The sequence below is a fragment of the Nelusetta ayraudi genome, unplaced genomic scaffold, assembly GCF_046127955.1.
Source record: "Nelusetta ayraudi isolate G7.1 ecotype Tasmania unplaced genomic scaffold, CSIRO-AGI_Nayr_v1 ptg000009l, whole genome shotgun sequence".
Taxonomy (NCBI): domain Eukaryota; kingdom Metazoa; phylum Chordata; class Actinopteri; order Tetraodontiformes; family Monacanthidae; genus Nelusetta; species Nelusetta ayraudi.
Window position 1 is genome coordinate 2,226,786 of NW_027466059.1, and position 25,003 is coordinate 2,251,788.

General features: G+C 45.4%; 3 protein-coding genes across 5 annotated transcripts; all 3 read left to right on the top strand.

Annotated features, from left to right (window-relative positions):
* The first annotated feature begins 1,946 nt into the window (after positions 1-1,946).
* Positions 1,947-8,338, top strand: mlc1 (modulator of VRAC current 1). 2 transcript variants are annotated; one of them, XM_076019389.1, is made up of 12 exons: positions 1,947-2,107; positions 3,017-3,330; positions 4,450-4,539; positions 4,632-4,685; positions 4,770-4,871; positions 4,974-5,075; positions 5,165-5,236; positions 5,304-5,420; positions 5,529-5,585; positions 6,015-6,137; positions 6,297-6,458; positions 7,326-8,338. In XM_076019389.1, exons 2-12 carry the CDS (start codon positions 3,076-3,078, stop codon positions 7,401-7,403), a joined length of 1,212 nt encoding a protein of 403 aa, XP_075875504.1. In that variant the 5' UTR covers positions 1,947-2,107; positions 3,017-3,075; the 3' UTR covers positions 7,404-8,338. The 2 variants fall into 2 exon arrangements, with proteins under 2 accessions (XP_075875504.1, XP_075875503.1); XM_076019388.1 differs by having other exon boundaries at positions 1,948-2,107; positions 7,323-8,338.
* A 1,701-nt stretch (positions 8,339-10,039) lies between these two features.
* panx2 (pannexin 2) lies at positions 10,040-17,732 on the top strand. The gene is made up of 6 exons (XM_076019390.1): positions 10,040-10,138; positions 11,887-12,543; positions 13,671-14,776; positions 14,923-15,058; positions 15,247-15,432; positions 15,849-17,732. Exons 2-6 carry the CDS (start codon positions 12,315-12,317, stop codon positions 16,166-16,168), a joined length of 1,977 nt encoding a protein of 658 aa, XP_075875505.1. The 5' UTR covers positions 10,040-10,138; positions 11,887-12,314; the 3' UTR covers positions 16,169-17,732.
* Positions 17,733-18,333: 601 nt separating this feature from the next.
* trabd (TraB domain containing) lies at positions 18,334-24,096 on the top strand. Of its 2 annotated transcripts, XM_076019394.1 has the most exons (10): positions 18,334-18,407; positions 18,930-18,966; positions 19,262-19,328; positions 19,882-20,048; positions 20,387-20,527; positions 20,711-20,821; positions 20,914-21,053; positions 21,476-21,648; positions 22,332-22,428; positions 22,540-24,096. In XM_076019394.1, exons 2-10 carry the CDS (start codon positions 18,943-18,945, stop codon positions 22,709-22,711), a joined length of 1,092 nt encoding a protein of 363 aa, XP_075875509.1. In that variant the 5' UTR covers positions 18,334-18,407; positions 18,930-18,942; the 3' UTR covers positions 22,712-24,096. The 2 variants fall into 2 exon arrangements, with proteins under 2 accessions (XP_075875509.1, XP_075875508.1); XM_076019393.1 differs by lacking the exon at positions 18,334-18,407 and having other exon boundaries at positions 18,419-18,966.
* Positions 24,097-25,003: the final 907 nt, after the last annotated feature.

The window sequence follows — 25,003 nt, forward strand, 5'->3', positions numbered from 1 at the left end:
GGAAACTGGTAGCCATGTTGTCTGCAGGCTCACGGGTCAGAGTGTGGCCACCGGGCTGTTTTAAGAAAATAGGATTTTAGTGCGCGTGTTGAATACGCAACTAGTTGGAAGGATTAAATAGTCGGATCTTACAACCAAAATGAAGGGGGGGGGGGGGAAACACATTTTTTCAAAAATGTCCCACATGCTGCCAGGCTGCTGCAAATATTCTGCATCCATCAATTTAAAACTGCAACAGAAAATTGTCTTTCGTCTACGCACGGGTCACAGAGCAATTATAATAGTGCAGAGGCAGAGTATGTTTTCTTTCTTTTGAATAAGTGTTGGCACATGCAAAACTATTGAGAATGAGCGTTTTTGTCACAACCCAGTGCAGGGAAATACCTGCTTGAAAGTTGGAGAATGCATGACCTTGTTGCACATGTCCCCAGAAATTTGACATCATTTCGCAGGCCAATAGTTTTCTCAATTCTTGATGAAATAACCTCAAATTTTCACAGCATATATTATATGAATAGGCCAAGATTTTATATTGAATGTTTTATTTTTGTTCTGTTTTCAGGTTGAGCCATGCCGTTCACTCCCAAAGAGAAGTCATTTTGCATCTTGTAATTTGCTCAATTTCATTGAGCTGGACTTTGTAGTTTTCAAAGATAATTGCTTTTAAAATGATGTTAAATTTTTTTGGGACAGCCTGTATTATTGCTGTTTTATCCGTCATCTAATTGCCAGCAAACAGTGGTCGGCCTCACATCTCATCACGGTTGGCCTCCAATTCCTTGTGAAAACAGTTGCAAAATGCTCCTTTTGTGTCCGTTTTGGTATTTGCACAGTGTGTGTGTGTGTGTGTTTGTGTGTGTCTGTGTGTGTCTGTGTGTGCGTGTGAGTTAGTCCCAGACATTTGAATGGTGAGTAACAGTGTGACAGCAGTTGTTAAGGAGTCGCCATGGTTACCACCGCCCAGGAACAATGTTGCGTTCCACCATGTTGCCAGAAGCTGTTAGAAACCCCCGAGCTGCTCTCGTCTCACATGTGGGCCGCACTCTCTCTCTCTCTCTCTCTCTCTCTCTCTCTCCCTCTCTCTCTCTGTCCCTCTCTCTCTCTCTCATACACACACACATACACACACACACACACACACAAAAATGTCATGTCCACTGTCATGCCGGAGGATTCACTTCCGAATCTGCGTTGGAGATAAACTTTTGATGCAGTGGGTGGTGGGGGGGCGGAAACCAATGCGAGCAGCCGGCTGTCATGCGATGAAGCTGTCTCTCACCAAAGCACTGCTGGGCATCTTAATTTACTAGGCCGTGTGTGTGTGTGTGAGTGAGAGAGAGAGAGAGAGAGAGAGAGAGAGAGAGCCGTGACAACAGAAAGGAGAACCCTGACTGAGGAGATGGGCGAATTGTTCACAACAACAAAAAAACAACAACTTGACTCTGCAGTCGGATGGCGTTTAAGCCCATTTCTCCTTCCGACTGCCTGATTTCCCCCCTTCTTTACTCTCACTGCTGCTGCTGCTGCTGCTGCTTCTGCTGCTGCCGCCGCCACTTCTTCACTTCTGTACTTCTTTTGTCCGCAATCTTTTTTGCGAGCGGGGCCCTGACGTGCGTGCGTGCACTTGGGCGAACGGTGGTGCAGGAGAGGCTGTTTGCCCCCAGCGCGAGCCCCTTGGTCTCCCCCACACACATTTACCCTCTCTCCCACTACCCCCTTGTTGTCATGCACAGGCGCTTCCCCCTTTGGCACAGAGAGCGCTGGCAGCACAACAGCCGTGTGTTTTAGCTCCACGCTTTGAAGGACCCAAAGAAGAGCTGAAGAGCTGAAGAGGGGAGGGACGGAGAGGGGGGGGGGGGGGGGAGGGACTTTTCAGAACATTTTTTAGAGGGACATCATGTAGAGGGGGTTGGGAGAGGGGGGAGAGACGAGGGGAGGAGGGGTGGAAGGGAGTCCGAGAGAGATGAGGAGCCAACGGACAAAACAGGCTGTCCTCCTCCTCCTCCTCCTCCTCCTCTTCCTCCGAGAGGTGTGACGCCACTTGTTGCAGGGTTCGTTTTATTTTTCTCCCCCGGGCGTCGTTCTTGGTGAGGAATCGCAGAGACGGGTGAGTGCAGAGAGATCAGCTTCCATTTCTCCACCGAAGTTAATTCTTTGCTTCTTTTTTTGGTCTGCTCCTATCTTCAGAACGTGTGCTCTAGAATTCTCAGCTATTCTCAGCTCCGAAACCTCTCTAATGGTAACCAGAGCACCTTTTGCCAGGTGTTTGTTCCTCCTGATTTGCAATGCCAAGAGACCAAGTGCTTTTGTAGCAGACAGTAAACAGAGGGCTAAATATGACGACCCCTGGAGAGCTCAAGTGTTTGTTTGTCTTTTGATCAAGGACTGATTTTGTGAGGCGGCTCCACTGAAGTCTGGGACGATAAGATGAAGACAATTTATATAGTGCCCAACAGTGTTGGTCAAGTTACTTGGAAATTGTAATTAGTTGCTGATTACTGATTACTTCTCTTTACTGATTATTTATTTTCAAAAGGAATTAGTTACTTTTTCTTATTACTTTACTTAGATACTTTTCAACTTTTTAAAATATATTTTTTTCTTTTTTTGCCCAGATTTGAGGTGGAATTCTTCACTGTAGATGATATGCATCATGTAGGACGCTAATGTTTTTGTCCTCTTTTTCCGCATCAAACGCAAAGTAATGTCGATACTTCCAAGCATTGAACGCTGCACGGCCCTGCTCTCTCTCGAAGCGCCGTGTTGTCTGTTTACGTGTCTCTGCACGTTGAGCTTACGTCACATCGCTCTTACGTGCGTCATTGTCGTGAGACAGTCTCGCGAAACAACACTACGCTTTGGTAATGCTTGCCGGAAAGTAACAGTAATCTAATTACTGTCTTTGCGAATGTACTGCCATACGTCACTCGTTACTTGAAAAATGCAATGAGATTACAGTAACGCCTTACTTCTCGGCTGTTGTTGAAACTGACTTTCACCCTCCTCGGCCCTGCAGCCTGAACCCCCTGCTGGCGTTTCCTCGTCTTGCAACTGAAGCCCCGACGTTTTGCAGCCATGCAGTGCGAGGAGCTCTCGGCCCGGGAGGAGTTCACCTACAGCCACATGCCTACCCTGGAGAGGGGCGGCGACGGGTCGCTGGGCCGGCGGGGGACCAGGGGGGTGACGGACAGAAGGGGGGAGCGGTACAAACCCGAGCGGGACAGTTACACAGTGGACGTGAGGGCCAGTGACCTGCAGCTGGACCAGCCGGAGCCCCTAAAGCACCCCTGCTTCAGCTACAGGGCCTGGCTCTACAGTGTCCTCATCGGGGTGAGAGGTGGTGGTGGTGGTGGTGGTGGTCGGCACCGGAAGCACACAACAGAGGCTCGGTCTGTCGGGGGCCCTTGCTGAGGAATTTCTCTCATTAGCAAAGTGCCCCACAGAGTCTCGTTTTGTGCTTTCTGTGTCGAGAAAATCTGGTTATGTTTGCGTTTTAAAAGAATGGATAATCCTGTTTGATGCCTTTTCGAAAGCCAAGTGGTTGAGGTCGCATGTTTTAAAGACAGCTGTTAGTGCATGAGTGTGGTCTCTGGGATGTAAACAGTTGGCAGTGGTGGAAATGGTCATTATTAATGCATTAATGCTTCTTTTGTTCAACTCGAGAGTCAGTCACTCATTTGAAATGAGGATAAAACGTGATGCTTGTGTACACTAAAAAACACGTCAATCATCAGCGAAACCTACATCAATCAGCAATAGCTATTAAACTGTATCAATTAACATTAGCTATTAGACCAGAGGTGGGGGAACTTTTTGACTGGTGGGGCCACAATGGGTTTATAAAGTGTGACAGAGGGGCCGGAGCAGCAGCAGATGGACGGAGTGTTTTGGTGACTCACCTCATAGGGGGAAAAGATCTATCATGGCATATTTAGAAAACGTGCTTTAATGTCAATTGAAAACTCACAAAAGCGTTACAACAAAATGTGTATTTTTGAAGCACCACTGTATTAAGCTCTTTATTGAAATGACCCTAAAACACTGAAAAGAAATGGAAGAAATACAGCTCATTTATTAATTATTTACTATTAATATAATTTCTTCAAGTCCAACAGGACGGATTAAAGAGCTTAACGGGCCGCACATGGCCCCCAGGCCATAGTTTGCCCTTGCTTGTATTAGACGCATGGCCCAGATGCCCCCAACTTGAAGACTGTCGTCGGACTTTTTGACAAGTTCCTCCAGCGCCTGCAGCAGCAACAGGCCTCCGACCTCCGTCCGTCCGTTTCCTCCGCTGCTCGTGTCTGTTTTGTGGGAGACGGACTCTTCAGATTTATGATTGAAGATTCGTTGTTGAGTGTGTGCGTGCTCGTGTTTTTGTGTGTGTGTGTGTGTGTGTGTGTGTGTGTGTGTGTGTGTTTGTCTGTGTGTGTGTGTGTCCATCCTTAGGGCAGTCTTCTCGTCACGTCTGGCTTCTCTCTCTATCTGGGAAATGTTTTCCCTGTTGCCATGGACTATCTGCGGTGCGCTGCCGGAGCTGTGAGTGACCGCATCGGCTCCTCATGGATTTTATTTATGATATTCATAACGCTCAGTGACTAAATCTGGCCAATGCATCATTTCCTACGCAGGGCCTCCCCGCGGCCATCGCCAGTTTTGCCATCGCCAAGAACAGACACGTTGCTGTGAGTAGGACTTGAAGATCTGAGACGATGAAGACGGATGATCCGTGTTTAAATTGAACTCTTTTTTTTTTTTTTTTTACCAAGGTGTCGGACTTCCAAGTGGTCTACGTGTCTACCTTCGCCGTCACCACCACCTGCCTGGTTTGGTTCGGATGCAAACTGGTCCTGAACCCTTCGGCCGTTAATGTAACAAACCCCTTTCTCCTTTTGTTTCCATCTCATCATATTTTCCCAGTCTGTTTCCACGTGCAACACGTATCCGCTCTCATTACGACTGCCCGCTTTCAGATCAACTTCAACCTCATCCTGATGATCCTGCTGGAGGTGCTGATGGCCAGCACCGTCATCTTGTCGGCCCGGTCTGCAGAAGACTGCTGCTGTCACAGGAAGGTCTCAGCGATTCGCTCCGTCCTGCCTCAGAATCTCCTCCTGATTCTCCTCGTCCTTCATCTCAAGTGCTCCTGTGTTTTTTCTTTCAGCCCGTCATGTACGAGAGACCGATGGTTATAACCCCTGCGGTTTTCCCAGCAAGGCTCGTGAAAGCGTATTCTGTGAGTAGCTTTGATATTATTTCTATCTGCTCAGCGCTCGTCAGTCACTGGTTAATGTCACCAACAGGTGATTGAAATCATTGTTGGAATTTCGGCCGTATTCGGAGGGATCATCGCCCTCAACATGGACGCCTTGCAGCCTGGCCCTTACTTGTCCGTCACCTTTTTCTGGATTCTTGTCGCTGTAGGTTTGTCTGTATTCCCTCAAAATATTTCTAAACGTTTACATTTGGGCTCTGACTCACAGCAAAGATTTTCATTTAACATTTGTCCAATATCGAATCGTTTGCAGTGTTTTCCCAGCGCTATTGCCAGTCACGTCGTGTCAGAATACCCCAACAAATGTCTGGTGAGTTCAGGACAATGTTAAAGTGTGTGTGTGTTTATTGATGGCTCTACATCCCTGATTCATCATTATATCCTGATACTGAAAAACACATTGAATACACTGTTTTTTGTAATTTCTTCATTAACATGCTTTGGCACAATATATTGGGTCTTGCTGACTGGGAGTTTTTTGTTGTTGGTGTTTTACTAGAATTTTATTATACAGTTAAGGTTGTTTTTTTTTTATTTTATTTGTAACAAAATTACCTTCACTTGTTAAAAAAAATTGCTTCCTTTAGCTTTCATGTCACATCATGTGGACATGCTTCTATTTCACTTTAACTCACTCCAGTTAAATGTTATGGTGTCCTCTCTAAGCTGTTCTGTTTGCTTGTTGCTTTCACATTTCTGGTTCCAACATGCGCCGCTAAAAAATCTTTCCCTCCCGCAGGTGGAGGTTGTGATAGCCATCAGCAGCGTGACATCGCCACTGCTCTTCTCCGCCTCGGGCTTCCTCTCCTGCAGCGTGATCAGCTTTATTGAAATTTTCCTGCACGAAGTGCCCACAGCTAAGGTGAGCTGCGCCAAGTGAGTGGAGCAGGTTTGATCCTTATCTCTCCAGCCTTTAGGTGCCTTTTAAGTACCGAGAATGACCTCAAGGGGAAACGTTCTGGCGTTGTGTGTGTGTGTGTGTGTGTGTGTGTGTGTGTGTGTGTGTGTGTGTGCATTCCAGCAATCCTACGACATCCTGCTGCTGATCCTGATGGTGCTGCTGCTGGTGCAGGCAGTTCTCACTTCAGCCACTGTGGTGCACTGTGCCTCCTATAAGAGCCAGCTCCGCATGGGACGTCCAGAGTCTGAGGACACGACGCATTCCTCCAAACATTATTTTGATGTAAGGCGAAAAAAGAAAAGTTCACGCAACCTGAAAAACACTTTGGTCTTCTTCTCAACATCTCTCCTTTTTTTTTTCTATGGAAGTCCGAAATTTTCAGCCTCCCGATATTACCGGGCAATAAAGGCATTAAAAATGAATATTGGAAAATGTCGGTATAGGGAAAAAATATTATAAAAATATGACTTTTTTAAAAAATGTTATCCTAAATTTAGTAGTCATGCCAAAGAATGAATTCCTCAAATTTCCTGGTATTACTAAATAGTAAATAACAATACTTTACTTTACTCATCTCTACTACTCTTGATGATGTCATCAAACCGCATCAAAGCATCACAGCAAGCGACGTGCGTGTTTCAGCAGAGTGGTTTCAGTGGTGGCTAGCTGCTAACAAGATAGCTTCCTCGTAACTGACGATTATTATTTTGACCAGAATGTTTATTTTTATTTGGGAAACCTTGAAGTTGTTACATTCATCATTATCTCTGCATGCAGTGGGACATCACTATACAAATTAGCCATAATGTGTTAATTACACGGCCACATATATCGGTATAGGTTGATATCGGTTGGTATCGGTATGAGAAATTAGGAGTTTGACAATATTGGGATGTCGGATATCGGTAAAAAAGAAAAGTCAATATCGGACATCGCTGCTTTTTTGTATTTAGCTGTAGAGATGAGAGTGCACTTCACTTGACCTTGCGTTGTATCCTGCTTCAGTGATGCGTGACATAGTAACAGTAAACGACACCCTCGGATAAAACGCTGCGCCCCTCCTCATTACAACATAATGCATCTCATTGTTTCCTCCTCGCATTTAAAGCCTCCACACCCACTCTCTCGCTGTTTTTGCCTCCTCAGCAGCATGCAGCCAACGGAACGCTGCAGGACTATGACAGAGACAGAGCCTGGAAGGCGGTAATGGTCCAAATCGCTCAGTGAGCAGCCTCAAGATGCACAGGGATGGTGCTGATGATGCTGATGAAGGGAGACAGTGAAGAACCTCTCCATGTATTTTTTTTTATTTTATTTTTTTTGTTTACTTGCCCTCGGTTGCTTTTGTTTGCGCTGACAATATGCGAGTGAGTCTCTTTCAGGTTTTGCACTGCACACGTTGCATGTTGAGGGCACTGAATCCATTTTGTCTCGAAAAGTGTAAGCACACAAATATTTAGATTTCGGGATATTTTCTGGTTAAGGGATCAATCATGTTAGCGGTCTTTTATGAGTACCTATGTTTAAAGGTGTCATGTAAAAAAAAAAAAAAAAAAAAAAGCTAACATTGTTTAATACACTTAATTCCTGTCACTGAATTTATTGTCAATTCCATGAGTGCTGTGAGAATTATTTTTGAGTTATGAATGTAAGAAAAGAAAACGCACCAGAGTGGGTAAGATGACGCCCCAAGTCATCCGATATGTATTTCTTTTCATGGAGTTAACACGAGTCCTTGTATCATCTCAACTCTATGATGACTTGAATCACTTAAAACTGAAGTCAGAAAGAGCGACAGGCTATCAGAACAACGGTACGTTTCTAGTTGGTCTTTATTCAATAACAAACAATTGTTATGATGTAACAAAAAATACTTTTTTCTTACTTTTTATTGTAGGAGTATTATTCTTATACATGAATGTGTGGACTACAAAGGTTCTTTGTGGAAAATCTCTTTTGTAAAAAAAAATTGAGCACAATAATGCTTGTATTATGCGTTTTTATCATGTTTTGCTTTTTACCCCCCATTCCTATTTAAATCGCATTTACAAATGCCAAGGTCACGATGACATTTCTTCCATCACGGCTCTTGTGAGCAGCGTGTCTGTTACAAAACCAACTGCAAGAGTGGCACTAATGAAAAATAAACTTGTGTTACTCAGTACTAGTGTCATCATGCCATGTGGGGAAAATGAAGTTACGTTTATGTCTTTTTTTTTTTTTTATGTTGTTCTTCGGCTACGTGGCCGTGCAGTTTCTTCATGCTTTCTTTCACAACTCCAATGCTCGACATTGTGTCTATAAATAACAAATAGCGGTGGCCGTACACCACTTGATGCTAATAATACTGTAGCCTGCTAAACGGCGTCTTAGCTAACGGTGGCTAAACGGAAGTGTACAGCAACGCAAAACCATTTTTTTTTTTTTTTAATTTTTTTTTTTTTTTTTAAGAAATACCAAGTGGTGCATCTTTCACTTATGTGTTAGGTCCATACTTTGTCCGTGGACATGCAGGAAGTCGGTTCGCTGCGGGGCAAAGCAGAACCGTGACATCTAGTGGTGAAATGGCATCATTCACAGCCCCTTGTTAATAAACGTTATTGTATGCTCAAACGACACACGCAGGTTTGCCACACTGATCAAAGAGGGGGACCACTTTACACAGAGTATTTGCAATATTGCATTGAGAGAAAAGCATATATTAAGAGTGAGTGGTTTGTCAACGTAAAAACCGTTCTAAAGCATTTTTTAATGGAATTGTATTGCAATAAACCGAGCAGATAGGGAGCAGAGCTAATGCTTTCTTAAACATCTTCCAGGCTCGTATGAATGAGTCTGAACTGCACGGACTCCACGACACGAACATCACTGAGATCATCGCAAACATTACATGAAACGGGAGGGAAGGAGAGAGCGATGAGGTGCGGCTTCTTTAACCGGCGAGAACCGGCTCGAGGAGGCAGACTTGTGGCTCAGCTGATGGTCGTCGGGAACGCGCTTTCCACGAGGAGGAGGAGGAAGAGGAGGAGGAGGAAGAGGAGGAGCGAGCGAGCGAGCGAAAAGCTGCAGAGGGCTGCCAACAAGCAAACTTACCAAAAATGAGACCCGCTCAGTATAAAGACTATCGGTCGACAACAGGTTGCACATGTTAAACGCTCTCTGTCTTCATTTGCAGAGATGTTTCTGACAGCAGTCAGACGAGAACTCGGCCTGCGGCTCAAACTTATTGAAGATGGTGACGTCGCCTCGGCAGATGAAAGAAGATTTCCGCCACACCCAGATATTTTTAAATGACGCTGACGCGGCCCGCAGGAGGTTGGAACGTGTGCACGGCGATTCTCCCCGCCGCGGATGATGGGCAGGTTGAATGAACCTATTAAGAGACAGTGTGTCCGCTTCAGTTGGGTTGGAAGCAAATTCAACCACCAGTCTACTAGCGAGTCAAGTCCGAGGATCTGTGACTTGTTCCTTCCATTGAATGTTCACATCACAGTCCTGATCTGGCACATCTGTCTCTCTCACACACACGTACACATTAAAAAAAAAAAAAAAAAAAAAAAAAAATGGATCACAAAATAAAAGGGATGTGGATTCGTGCCACACGACTGAAGCCATTTTCTCCCTCTCCTCCATCCATCTCCCCCCCACACCTGCCACTCAGAGGCACGCGCGCATCTCCGCATCTCCGGGGATGAAAAGCGCGTTTGGTGAGACCAAGTGGAGAATCTTAATGCGCTGCCTCACTCACTCGCCGCGCGCGGCTTGCTTCCAGATAGGGGAAGGGGTAGCGTTGAGGGGGAGGGCGGGCTGGATGGGAGGGAGGGGATGGGATGGGGTGCCGGGGCGCTGAGGGGTGGCGGAAGGCGGAACAAACCGGTGTGCGCGGTTACATGCTGTAGCTGCTCGCCCGCACTGCAGATTAACTCTTGGAGCGCCGGGCGGGCAGATGCAGCGCCGACACGGTGAGTGCGACTCTCTCTTCTTTCTCCCTCTTGTTTTTTTTGTTCTAGTTGTTGTTGTGTGTATTCTGCCTCTGTCTGCAGAGACGCGGACACCGCGGGGAGCGACGCTCTCCCGGTGCCCGGCGGCTCCTCCGGCGTCTCCAGGTAAACTGTCGAGGAGCTGTCCGCCGCTCAGGTGCTGAAACGTCTCCTCCGTCGTCCGTTGAAGACAGCGGCTGAGCCGTGGTTCTCTACGCCGCCGTGTCTCCGGCGGTTGTGCCGCGATACAGTCAGTGTGTCCCGGACTCGGAGATGCGTTTGGCGAACCCCGTGCTCACGATAGCGCATAATGATCCCTTCACCCCTGATGTCATGTCCCTGCAGCGCTCCCGTAGGGACTGACTCATGAGTTAAAAGTGGCAAAGCGGCAGGGACTCTCCATAGTGTCTGTCTGTTCTTTGTAATGCTGCAAGTATGAAAGTAATTCATTTCACTAAATGTGTTTTCCAGTGTGGCCGGATGCTTTTTTGCTTTTCTCTGACTGAGAACTAATGCAGATACAGATGAAAGTTCTTAAGCCGTCGTCTCAATTCATAATGAATGAGGGGAGCTCGTCTTGTTTGGCTCAGCTTGAGGTCTTCGCGGGTTTGCCAGTCGGAGCCAAGAGGGACGCGACCGCAATCCAAAGAATGGTGGGATTTCCCATTCTGAACTCTGGTGGCATCACCCAGCTGATGGACATTATGTGTCGGACTGGACGGCTGCCAGTGTCTGGCGCGCACAGCTGTGCAGGCTCCCAGAAAAGTGCCAGAACTGTGCTGTGCAGCCCCTTAAATTGAAATTATGCAAAGTTGTTTTTTGTGTGTGTTGTATTTTTTGCTCTGCTTTCATAGTTTGATGATGCTGATAAGATTTAAACTCATCCGTTGTTTTCTTCTCTTCTTTTCCTCACCTTCCATTCTTTCACCTTCCTGTCCCACTCTAAAAGCTGAGCCGCGTAACACCGGTTGTTCCCTCCACCTGTCGTGCGGCTTCACTTCCCTTAAAGCGTGCACTTTTCAACCTTGAACAAGAGGGCTCGGCTTTATGAGGATTTTAGCGATGAGCCGGGTGTTTGCATAATGAGGTGAAAGTGAGAGGAGGCGGGGGGAGGGAGTGGAGAAGGAGGGAGGGAGGCAGTTTGATTGGAGCCGGTGATTTATGAACTAAAGGACTTAAGGACGTAACCTTCAGCATGCAGCAGGCAGCTAATTTAAACCGCCGTGCGTTGAATGTATATGAACACATGCAATCCCGCATGCACACTTACAGGCACATCTTAATATACCCTGCTTATAGTCTGGACTACTTCACTTTAGCATCCACCCCAAAGGAAGATGTGCCCTTGCTGTTTTTGCATGGTCAAAGGCAAATTCCACTTCACTCCCCAGAGAAGACACAAAGTACCGGGCCGCAGACTGGCTGAGGTTTAGTTTCTACCAGCCGCACACGGCTGCAACAAACACACTGAGATGGATGGCATGAAATTGTTCTTTTTTCCGGTGGAAGGTGTGAGATATTGAACCAGAGATGGTTGCGCTGATTGTGGTACACATTTCCAAAGCCAGCATATTATTTCCTGGAAATGTTTATTAGTCAAGAAAAAGCTCCCGCACACTAGTTCAACTCTCTTCCTTTTGAATAATGCAGCAACGTTTCGGTCAACAGACCTTCATCAGGCACTTTGTGATCTCTGGAAATGTTTATTAAAACCGCTCACTGTATTTCAGGACGGGATCAGTCAGAGTCTCTTCACACCATCGCTCTCGGCACTCAGCGGCCGTCCTGCCGGCAGTCGTCCTCCCCTCCCAGGAGCACCGAGACGCCCCCGAGAAGACCAACTCATTTCTCAACCTGCACACAGTGAGCGACTGGACCGATGCCAGCCGCTTGAGGAATGGAGGAAAACACATTGACGTATGAAGAGAGGGCCAGACGCCTGGTGTGTTCCTGAATGGTGTCCCTGCTCTCCCGTCAAACCGTTAGGAGCTCTGAAGCGCTGAGGAACACAGTACAATCTGCCACTTTATCATGTCGGTGGACAGGGGCTGAAGTCACAGGTTGTACTGGTGCATCGGGCTGTCGTTGCCAGCGGGAAGCGTCCACCTTCCAGCCGTAGCAGGGAATTGTAGAGGTCGCGCATCTTCGCGTTTTCCGGATGCAGAACATCCTCGATCAGAACTTAGACATGGCCACAGCTCTGCTTGCCGGCGAGAAGCTGAAGGAGTTGATCCTGCCCGGCTCTTCTCAGGATGAGAGGGGAGGGGCTCTGGCCAGCCTCATGGTGCAGCTCAAACTTGAGCTGCCCTTTGATCGCGTGGTTACCATAGGTACCGTTATCATCCCCATCCTGCTGGTCACCCTGGTCTTCACGAGGAACTTTGCAGGTAAGCACTCAGATAAAAAGTGTACAGTACCCTGAGCAGAAGTAAACTTTACATTTCAGATCACTGAGCATCCCGTTAGAATATAATTTTACCATCTTTGCTGAGGCTGTAACAAGAATTCCGACGAGGAAAACTGCGTTAATCGTTTTTTTACTGGATACGTTTTGCCTACCCAAGCACGGCTTCTGCTGGGTTTCATGAGAAACTAACAAGCGCAGTGTTTAAGCAGGGAAAAAGCCACAATGTGATTCTGGAAACACAAGGGGTGGATAAAAGGGGGACAGAAGAGGAAGTTGAGGAAGTCACGGATGGGAGGGATGTAAGTTTATTGCTGAGTCAGACTAGCTGCATAGCCGCATTAACCATCTGGGACCGAGCGTTTAACTTTAGCAGCAGAAAGACGGGGGTGTTTAGTCTTAGGTGCTGCCTCACTGGGGTTTTCTGTTCTCAGCCTTTGCAGACAGTTAAAAATAGAGAGCTTCCTCAATTTGACTGCAAGAATTCATCACTGAAGCATAATACCCAAATCATAATTCTTGAAAATTTCATTTCAAAGCGTAATTTAACAATGACTTGCTGGCAGATACATTCACATGAATTTGATACTGTTGTTTTGGTGATTGCAAGGGGAGTTTCTGTAACCCTGCACCACTTTAGCATCAATTTGGGACTCTCAGGCCAAACTATCAACGAGAAGAGCTGCTTCCTGTATCTGGGCCAGGAAGAGTTCTGTATCATTGAGTGCCAGTGCAGCATTGCATTTTAAGGAGGTACATGAATGAAATACATTTTAGAAAATGGGAAAGAATTTTAGTAAACTGTGATTTCCAAAAAATGATGTTGAAATTGGTTTTCCTTGTAAAACCTTTAAATGTCTGATTTGGAAAAGATTCATCTATTTATCTATTTTTGCCAAAGATTAAATGTGAAATGTGTTTGTTGCACCACTCAAAATCTGCAAAACTGTTGCATGGAAATTTGAATTAAAAAAAAATGGGTTGAGTGAATAACATACAAAAAAAAGTGTGTACCATTGAATAATAATTATTTTCTCATGCTTATTGGCATCTAATTTGGCCATGCTTAAATTAATAAAAAATTCAACCTGCCTTTTTTTCTTCCATCAGAGGAGTCCATATACTGCTACACACCACACAACTTCACCCGAGACCAAGCACTGTATGCACGAGGCTACTGCTGGACAGACCTGCGGGACGCTCTGCCTGGCGCAGAGTCTCACCTTTGGCCTTCACTCTTTGAACACAAGTTTCTGCCCTACGCCCTGCTTGCCTTCGCCGGAATCATGTACATCCCCGCTCTGGGATGGGAGTTCCTCGCCTCCACCCGGCTCACTTCGGAGCTCAACTTCCTCCTCCAGGAGATTGACAACTGCTACCACCGAGCTGCCGAGGGCCGCGCCCCGAAGATCGAGAAACAGATCCAGTCCAAAGGGCCGGGCATCACGGAGAGGGAGAGGCGGGAGATCATAGAGAACGCAGAGAAGGAGAAAAGCCCCGAGCAGAACCTGTTTGAGAAGTACCTGGAGAGACGGGGCCAAAGCAACTTCCTGGCAAAGCTTTATCTGGCGCGCCACCTGGCCATCATCTGCCTCAGCTCCATCCCCATCTCCTACCTGAGCGCCTACTACTCCCGCCAGAGGCAGAACGAGTTCACGTGCGCGCTGGGCGAGCCGCCCGACATCAGCAGCTACGAGGCGCTCAAGCTCAGGGTCAACTGCAAGCTGCCCGCTGTGCAGCTGCAGCGCATCATGGCGGCGGTGGACATCTCTCTGCTCTGCACCATGAACCTCATCATCCTGGTCAACCTGCTGCACCTGTTCGTTGTGCGCAAGTCCAACTTTGTGTTCGACAAGCTGCACAAAGTGGGCATCAAGACGCGGCGGCGCTGGCAGAAGTCACAGTTCTGCGACATCAACATCCTGGCCATGTTCTGCAACGAGAACCGCGACCACATCAAGTCGCTCAACCGGCTGGACTTCATCACCAACGAGAGCGACCTCATGTACGACAACGTGGTCCGGCAGCTGCTGGCGGCGCTGGCGCAGTCCAACCACGACTCCACGCCCACCGTCAGGGACTCAGGGATACAAACGCTCGATCCCAACATGGAAATTGGGGTCGGGGAGGTGGGAGGGGAGCCGCTGGTCATCAAGCGGCCTCGCAAGAAGATCAAATGGATCCCAAGTTCAAATCCTCTTCCTCAGCCCTTCAAGGTAGGAAAGATTGAAAGGTTTTGAACCTGGTTTGCACCAGAGGAACATGGGATTGCAGTTACTTAATAATACTTTAGGCACAGGAAGTTATCCTAAGCTCAATATCAGTGTCACTTATTGACCTGCCTTTGTCCCTTATTTTGAAGGAGCCACTCACAATGACAAGACTGGAGAATAACACCAAGGCTGAAAAACTCAAACCCCTCAGACGGAAGACGGTTGCAGACAGCATCATCGCTCCACTCCTGGATAGCAAGAGCACACAAAACTCAGCAAACAAAGGTACCAAGAGCCATAAAAGTTTGGTGTGTGAAATTTTCAATAGCATCATATGTCCAAAATGGGATCAAACCAACCTATGGTCTATGCAGGATGTAAGCATGAGAGTGAGCAAGTGAAGCCAGTTTTCACTTTGTTTCTGGAGTTTGGATAAATGTCTTCCTGAGCACAATTTGTATTTTTAATGGCAGATCTTAGTGGGATGGAGAAAAAGCACACTCGCAACTTCTCTCTGGACGTCCACCCATACATGTTGACCATCCGCAAGCCCAAAGTGGAGACCGCCGCCGCAGAACCTCTGCCCTCTGAGCACAACATGGACACGGTGTACCTTGAGGGAACTCACACCATTGTACACGTGTCTGCCGCAATTACAGGTAAAACGTTTCAGGTTTTATTCTGTATCTCTATTCTTTTTTAAAAGTGCTTTAACAAACAGAAAAACCGTATCAACCTTCCTCCAGTCACTGGTCAAATCAGTGGGCGGCATGTCGTTAAAAACAAAAAACTGCATCCAAAAATATATTGCAAATGCTGCCCACAGCTGTGGTCATTTTTTTCTTTGAGCTTGCACACAAGAGACATTCGAAAAACGAATGGAACTTTTTTAAATTAGCTAGACTGGAACGTGGCGTCTGACGGCGTGTCCGGATATATGTGAACTTGTTAGCCTGCACACAGTTCCCCCCTCTGCACTGATTGCCTTGACCTTTGGAGGGATTCTGCAGCAAGAAAAAAACGACTTTCTCTTTATGTCCACCGCCGTCCTTACATTTCTTTCTCCGCCCCGCAGAAACGAAGGTACGTTCTCCCGAATCCACCAACGTTGCCTTTGCCACAATGACTCTGCCCACCACCACCTACGTGAACGGCGTGAGCCCCAACCCTCCGTCCAGCGAGGACGCGCTCAGCCCCAAGTCCTCCCCTCCGCCGGCCATACCGCTCGCCCAGGCGGAGAACCCCAAGTGTCCGTCGCCACCCCTGACCATAGCGCCGGCTCACCAGCTGCTGAGTATGCATCATACTCTGTTTGAGGAGGAAGAGGATGAGGAAAACAGGAGGAACAGGCTGGCAGAGAGACCGGGGGAGCTCATAGCCGCCGCCGAGTGCTGAAGAGGAGAAAAACCGTCTGCGGAAATTTGATCACAACTACAGTCTGCACACACACGACCGCCAGGTCAATCACCTCTTTTCAACGGCCACCTCTACTGTTTGAATGAACTGTCACAATGTTGCGATGGACAGAAAATTAAGGGATGGATGGAAAAGTAAAAAGGCGACTCCAGAAGCGATTTGGAGACGACGAGACTTGAGTTTCTACATTGGACAATGTCGATCGGAGTGCAAGGGAAGGTGACAATGTCGGAATCACGTCTCAGGATGACTGCGTGCAGCTGACCGCCCTCATCTAAAACCAGCAGCGATCTAATTTAACAGGGTGCTACAGTGCAAGGTCACACAGCTGGTGTATAACATGGTGGGTGGGCTTTAAAGGAAATAAGATCAAATCAAATGCACACACACTTCAAGAAGCGTATCTGCAGCGAGAACCCAATGTGGCTTTTTCACAAAATGTATTTCAAACACGTATATAAAACTCACACACTTAGTCCCTTTATGCCATTAGCCCAGTAGAGAGGTAGCTCACGCAATACAGTTGTTGAGATCTGCACACTTGATATGCAAAAGATCACGATATTTGTGGCAATAATGTATGCACACACACACACACACACACGCGTGGCATCCTATTTTGCAGAAAGCCATACATATATAGACACATGTGATCAGTGTTTGTGGGGTGTTTAAGCTGTAGTACGGCACACTTTCCATGGCTTTGTTGCTGCCTTTTTAACCATTGATTAGGAAATGTGTAGTATTTGCACGATATTATTAATGGACAAGATGACATATGACCTGAAAAGACAGCAAAAGAACAGGGTCCACAATAAAAGAGTGCCGTTGTCTGTCAATATAATGCTACGGTATGTCGAGTAGGTTCTAGAGATTCACTACATTTAGTTTCAAAAAAAAAAAAAAAAAAAAAAAAAAGGCATTGATGTGAATGTTCTCTTTGAGGACTGGATTTCGGTCTGATGAATTGAGCTGGCAAAGTGTGTGATTTTAGCTGGCTTCCTTGTGTGTGTGAAGTCGATGCCGTGATGGGTGGATGTTAATTTGTTTCTCACTGGCAGGTCTGTTACCCAGAAGCTGCGGTTTGGTTTGGATTGGATTGTCGTCATAACTGTCTCACGAAACGACCTAAATTTTTTCTCACCGTGGACCTGCCGTCATCGTGGTGTCATTCGTCATAAGTGATCAAACGGAAAAGGAGTCTCAGAAAAGCAAAACATGATAGCAGGGTCAATGGTGCAGAGTCCAAACACGACAGATCGGTGGATGCTTGATACAATAATTCATACACATCGTACATTCGAACTGGAAGTTCACTCGTGGTGCCGTCTGCACTAACACACGCGCCACTGTAGAAGACACCTGGGCCGATACCAAGGCTAGTTCTATACTCACCCGCTCTACTGGGACATGAGCTCATCGCTCTAGAGGAAAAAACAGCTTCTGGTTCCGTCTCCACGTGGGAATAACAAATAATCGCTACAGTGATTGTGTGACACAGGCGTTGCATCACAATAAATGCATCCAGTAGCACTTTAGCACTTGTAACTTCATTTCACAAAGAGAGAGAGAGAGAGAGAGAGAGAGAGAGAGAGAGAGAGAGAGAGAGAGAGAGAGAGCTGGTAGGTAAAGTGAAGACGACTTTGATTGTACCGTGTCAGCTGTTACAATGAAAAAAAAACAATAAAAAACCACACATTTTCACTTTATAAAAGCCTTGTGTCTCGTTGTCTTTACAACTTTCTACACTGCAGATATATACAGAAAACATAAAATATATGAGCAACATATATGTAATTGTGCAGCAGAGAAAAACACGTTAAATAACTCTAAATGTGCTTTTTATGACAGGTAGCTATTTTTGAAGAATTTAAATATAAAATGTGTTTGCGTTATTTTACACTTTTATTGTTTCCTACATAAGTCCATGTGTGTTCACACGTAGTTTTGATGCCTTCAGTGAGAAACTGCAATGTCAATAGTCATGAGAATGAAAGATAAGGCATTACATTCATAGAACCTTTGACAGGTAGTAGGTACATACATACATACATACATACATACATACATACATACAATTTCCACCAAATTTCCGCCTTCAAGCGATTGTTGACTTCATGTACCAGAGTGCACCGCGGCTGTCAGTTTCAGCCTTCAGCCAAGCACTACACCACACACCGCCGTGCTGGCGACGAGCACACTGACTAGTACGGGCTCGGTGAGTTGTTCCCTTTCCTAACAGCTGTCGTCCGTGTAAACCCAAACGTTGAAGATTAACGCGGCGGCATTTGCTGTCAGAACATTTATAACGGACGATGTCATTCGACAAAATGTCAACCGGTGGGGAGTAGCTAGCTACAATTAGCTTGAGTTAGCTGTGATCATTATTCAGCAGCTAGCCCCACCAGCGAGTCGTCAGTGCTGGCTTGTGTCTACACTGCCTCACCTGGAAGTGCTGTTAGCCTAGCCTAGCCCCCCTCAACAGCACACAGCTGTGATTATTTGGCCGCGGAAATCACTTTAGACCACACAGCACTTTATACTCTCAGCTCGGTCTTGGACGACGCTTTCATTTTATTCATTTCAGGAACGTTCGGCTTAGTTTGTTCGTCGACTTAACTTTTGGTTGCTCTTAAACGAACGTGCCCGTGGAGTGGGTCACCTCCAGTCAGCGTCGTTGTGTTCGCCGACAGCGATCAACAGTAACCGGTGTCTTACCTCTGTCGCCCCCTCCACACAGCGCTTCTTCAGTCATGGATCAAGACAGCAACTCAGAGGTTGGTTCGCCACACACACCTCGTATGTTTGTGCAAGGAGGGGAATGTTTTTGTTTTGACAGATGTTCTGTTCTTGGTGTGGAGGCTCACTGGGTTGTCGGACTGTTTTGGACTTACTCTGCCATGTTGTTGTTGTTGTTTATGCCATGTCTGAAGTTTTGATTTCCCTAGGACGTTGCCCAATTATGTGATCAGCCCACCTCTCTCATACTAGCTGGACTTGGGCAAGACTAAGCTGTTAATCTCAAGGTGATGCAACCACGTCCATTGTTTTCTGTTATTGTCGTTTTGACAGGACGAGTCGCTGGGCCCATCACAGGAACCTTCAGAGGAGGAGCACCCTTGCATACCTCCTGGGCTGGGTAAATAAACACCGACGCACAGTTTGCTCAACATTTTCTCAGAATAATGATTGAGTCATCTGTGCATTGCATCTTTTTGAGTAACAGCAGTGTGGACGTGTGCAACGTGAAACATTTTTTTGTGTGTGGCTGAGCAGAGTTTAAATGTGACGGCTTATCATAGTTCTTTCTACACTACAGTATGAATATTTTTTATTTTATTTTAATGATTTTAGAAAAGCAACTTGTTTGCATCTCACAACATACATAAGCAACACTTTTTATGTTGGACGCCAGAATAACAGGTTATTAGGGTTCATTAGACAACTGCAAGAGTTACAATTTTTGCTTTTAACTCTATAAATAGGATTTTATGATACAATATAAAGTCAATCAAAGTAGGTGCATTGAGAGACATCTGTAATGTGTAATTACGTAAAAGTCCTTCACACTAGAATTACATTTATTGTGGCTGATTTTGGTTCCAGTTGCCCTCCTCCTCCATGGTGGATGGCATCTTATCATCTGATGATATTTGGCTGTTGTGACCTCAGTCATCTTGTCACTTTTCCAGCGGACAGTGAAGCGATGGAGATGCTGTGGCAGCTGCGAGCCCAGCGTCGGCAGTCGTTCCCGGAGCTGCCGGAAACGGTGACGCGTCTCACTGCCCCCGACGGCAGCCTCCTGTACCTGGTGGGAACGGCTCACTTCAGCGACAGCAGCAAAAAGGATGTGACTACGGTGAGCTGGCTCACAAGAGGGTGGTGTTGTACTGTGTTCTTTTTACCAATTACACCCTTTGGAGAGTTGCGCCCCGAGTTCTTAGAAAATAAATGGTGTCATTTAGTGGAAGTGGACGAGTGCTGTAGAGTAGCAGCCTGCAGCACAGATGAGGTTAGCCGAGTGTAATTCTCCCTCACTCATTGATTTTTTTTTTTTTGGTCTCAGCTTCCTCTCTGTTTACTTTCCCTTGTCTCTCACTCTGTCTCTCTCTCAATCACTGTTGTTTGCGCTCTCGTTTTTTTTCCCCTTCTTCCATGTAACTCAAAAAAACTTCCCTTCGTCTCCTCTTCACACAGACGATCCGGGCAGTGCAGCCAGACGTGGTTGTCGTGGAGCTGTGCCAGTATAGGGTGTCCATGTTGAGGATGGACGAGAACACGCTGCTCAAGGAGGCGAAAGACATCAACCTCGAGAAGGTTCAGCAGGCCATCAAACAGGTGAAAGTTCTCCCAGCGATGCAAATGAGTGATTGGGTTGAATTGCAGAAGAAGAAGCGATGCAGGTTTTTGAATTTAAAATGCTCAGAAGAAACTTTGGGAATGGAGAAATACTTTGTATTGAGGTCTTTTTCCCACGTACACATCTCGGATTAAAGCTGGAGCCCTGTGTGTGTTTTCCAGAATGGACTGATGTCTGGTCTGATGCAGATCCTACTGCTTAAAGTTTCTGCTCACATCACGGAGCAGCTTGGCATGGCCCCAGGTGGCGAGTTCAGGGAGGCTTTCAAAGAGGTAAAAACACACACCACACACCAAGTGAAACAGGTGGATGCTTGTTTTCTTTCCTCTTTTTGTTTTATTCTTGACTTGTTCATTTCACCCAGGCTGGACGGGTGCCGTTCTGTAAATTCCACCTGGGCGACAGACCGATTCCTGTGACGTTTAAGAGGGCCATCGCTGCTCTCAGCCTGTGGCAAAAAGCTCGCCTCGCTTGGGGGCTGTGCTTCCTGTCAGACCCTATCAGGTACTTGGTTCTGGTTCATGCTGTAATATCATTCTAAACATTTATCACCAAGGAAACTGACCACATAATTTCCTTCCCCCCCCCCCTTTTTTTTAAAGCTCTCTTTATGTGTCCTGCTGAGGTGGTTTATACTTTGTTTGAATGCCTGTCAGCCAGATTGTAGTGTTTGAATCTATATTGGGATGTTAGTTCGACCACAACATAACGCCATTAAGTTGAAGGAGATGCTGTAGTATTAGTGCTATCCAAAAATATAAGCCTGATGATTGGATGTCTTGGGATATAAAAAGCTGCCTTAACCTGGTTCCATATATTTTCAAAGTATGGTCATCTTGCTTTAGCAAAGGCTACATCCACCTGTCAAAAGCACAAAATGCTTATGCCCTGACCCTCTAACTGAATTTCACTGTGTGACCATGCAGTAAGGAGGACGTAGAGAAGTGCAAACAGAAGGACCTGCTGGAGCAGACCATGTCTGAGATGATTGGCGAGTTTCCTGCCCTCCACCAGACCATTGTGGCTGAGAGAGACATCTACCTGACGCACACGCTTCGCCAGGCAACACGCTGCGTGGAAGCCCCTTCAAACGCTGAGAGTAACTATCACACTTTTAGTCACAACAGCCCTTTCAATTTTTTTGGTAAAAATACAAAAGACAATGGAATAAATAATTTGATAGATTTTACCTTTATTTTTCTTAGTAGCAAGCAAATAGCAAGCAAATTACCTTATTGGGAATGAAGTGCGACTGAAAGACACTGTAAATCCTCCTTGGGTTTAGTAAAGTAACATCATTTACAGTCTTCTTGACCAAACACAGATGAATCCCTTGGGATTAATGACGTGAGAACCACACTTTCAGCAAACTCCATTTGAAAATGAACAGGTTCTTTATAAACAAAGATGAACTTCCATTATTTGGGAATAAAGTGGAAACTTAAGAACCAAACACAAATGAATCCCACTGTTGATTAAGTGAACCTTAACTGTCTTTCACCAAACATCACTTTCAAAATAAAAGGTTTTTCTATCATCTTGAACAACGATGAGTGAATAAAGTGCAAAACTTTCAAAATCAATTTTAAGATTTTTATTTTTTTGAACATTGTTTTGACTAATAAAAAAATAGTTATTTTTAATAATTCAGAAGATAGTTATTACAGCAATACATATTGCTTATAGCTCCTAATTAGTAAGCAGTATATTTGCGTCAGTGCTAATGACGAATATGCAGACGCTCTGTAGTTGATGTTTATGCAACCCGTCTCCCCTCTGCAGAAGTGCCTGCTGTGGTGGTGGGAGTTGTCGGCATGGGCCATGTGCCTGGCATCGAGAAAAACTGGGAGAAGCAGCTCAACATCAGTGAAATCATGAGGTACATTGGACTTATGTCAACACAAGTGATATACAGCAACATAGCAGCCTTGTGGCTGTCAAACAGCTTGTCATTCTGTCTGTCTGCCTGTCTGTCTGTCTGTCTGCGCAGTGTCGCGCCCCCTTCGCGTCTGAGCTGGATGTTTCGCACCGTCATGAAGGGCGTGATGGCGGGGATGCTGGGATACACCTGCTACCGGGCCGGAGGGAGTTTAGGCAGAGCCTTGCTGTCTCTGCCCACAGTCCAGTCTTTACTGACTACACTGCGACCACCCACCTCTTGAGCCCCGCCCACCCGGTCTACTGGTCCTGTCTAAGCCAATAATGACACAACAGTTGATCTCTCCAAACAATGCATCAATCACCGATGGCCTTAAAAAAGAAAGAACGCAAGAAAATGGAGCAATCACTGGATGAAAGGTTCCACCAGCTCATACCATGACTAGCGAGGACCTCGGGAGTCGTTTGTGATGTCCCTGTAGACGGAGCAGGGCAGCGCTGCCAAAGAAACCTCAACGGTACTTTCATATTTTTGTGCAAAATCCTGCATTTTCTGACGTTTACAAAATTCCAGTAATTCCACACGTATAGATTTAGGTTTACATCTTCCCCCACACCCTCGTTTTAGCGAAGTTTTTTATTTAACAAGCATTTTTTTTTTTTCGGAAGCATCTTCAGTCGCTTGCCCACTTGATGACTGAGACATTTCTGAGAGGAACTCTTTTTTTTTTCGGAAGCTCTCTCACAATGCCCTCTGTACTCGTGCCAGCCAACGTTTTTTTGGTAGGATTCCCATTTTAATTCCAGCACTTTATAAGAAACTGGTAGAGTCATCTACTGTATATGCAGCCTGTGCGATGAAAAGAAAAATAGAGTAAAGCATCAGTTCTTAACAATAATAAACAAAACCTTGTCCTTGCTGTGTGTGAATGTGAACAAATGTTTTGGACTTAACGACGCCATCGTGAGCCGTCTTCTCTCTCTGCTACCTGAAATTCCTCGTAAAACAAAGTGATTTCTTGTTTGTGCCAGCGCTCCTGCCCATGTCACAAGACAAGTGCCTCATGTTGCAGCAGAAAGGGCTAATGGTGAGATGAATGGGGGTGGAGCATGGTGTGTTATACATATGTCTTACACTGCAGGCAAACAAAAGTGAATGCAAGTCTCTTTTTGTACTTTCTTCAATTGTATGGTTTAAAAAAACCAACAAGCTCTCACCAGAAATAAAGGCTATCAAAGTTTAGGTTTTGGCCCCTTGGTTTGACGGCCACTCACTTCCACAGGGATCAGACATGATACATGGCAGGCTGAAATGTGTCTCAGGATGAGCATCTCTCCTTTAATCTCTATGTTTGATTGTACCTCCACTGTGAGGCACTCTTACCAATAATCTTGAATATCTTTCACCTCTAAGGGTTTATACTTGACGGAATATATGCATTGTGTACATAAAGTTAATTGCTGAGAATATTTTGCATGAGAACATCTTTCAGTAGGCACACCAGCTGTTTGTACTGTTGTATGTGCATCATCGTGTGAAGTGTATGGTGAAATTGGGTCTTGATGAATTTGTCTCTGTCCCTCCAAGAAATGATTTAACAACTGCGCCATTTGTTTGGTGAATCTGAATACAATGAAATTGTGATAAAATTTCAATGAAGAAACCTTTCCCCGGAGGTAAAGCCTTACAGGATTATTGCTGCTGCCTTTGCACATGAAACTGCCTCCCCTGCTGCATTCTCACAATATAACTTATCACTGAATCACTGAAAGGTTATTCTGTTTGGGACATTTTAATAAAATTTAAAATTTAATTCAAAAATTGGCATTTTGGATTGTCAAGACTTTATGCTAAACAGGTTTATAATACGAGATTTCCTGATTTAAAATTTTTTTTATCTGTTTTTGATTATTTCTGAGCTACTCCGACGGCACAAGTGCAATATTACAATGAAGTAGTGTCTCACTTGTAAAATAAAAAAATAAAAAAACACACAATGATAATACAGATAACAAATGTTATCAAATGACACCAAATGAGTGTATGTGTCTTCCAAATATGATCTAAATAATTTGATTCTTATTTATTTGAACAGATGGCATTTTTCAGGTGAAAGAAAGATGTTATCATGCCTCTTGGTCTCCTTTTCAGTCATGTCCATCCTTCCACACCCTGTTTCCAAAGGCTGTTCGATGATTGCCCAGAGACATTGTATGAATGCCTGTACTTGCTGTAAAATCCAACACTGGTCATTGTTACTAAAAGAACTATTAAACGTGTTCTGCAAATTAAGTAAATACTGGACATTCACTATAGGTTTAACAGAAGTATTTTACAATGTACACTTTTACTGAGGAATGAACAGAAAAGAAAAGAATAGCAGGAAGTAATTAACATCGAGCATGATTCATAATTTCTATGTAACCATTGTTTTTGGGCTGATTGCGTCATTCTATGACAATGCAAAAACAATTCTACGAATTTAAAAACACTTTATAAATGTTTATTAACGTTTTCCCTTACATCTTTATGTTTATAATGATAACTAATGAACAATATGACAGTCTCAATATTA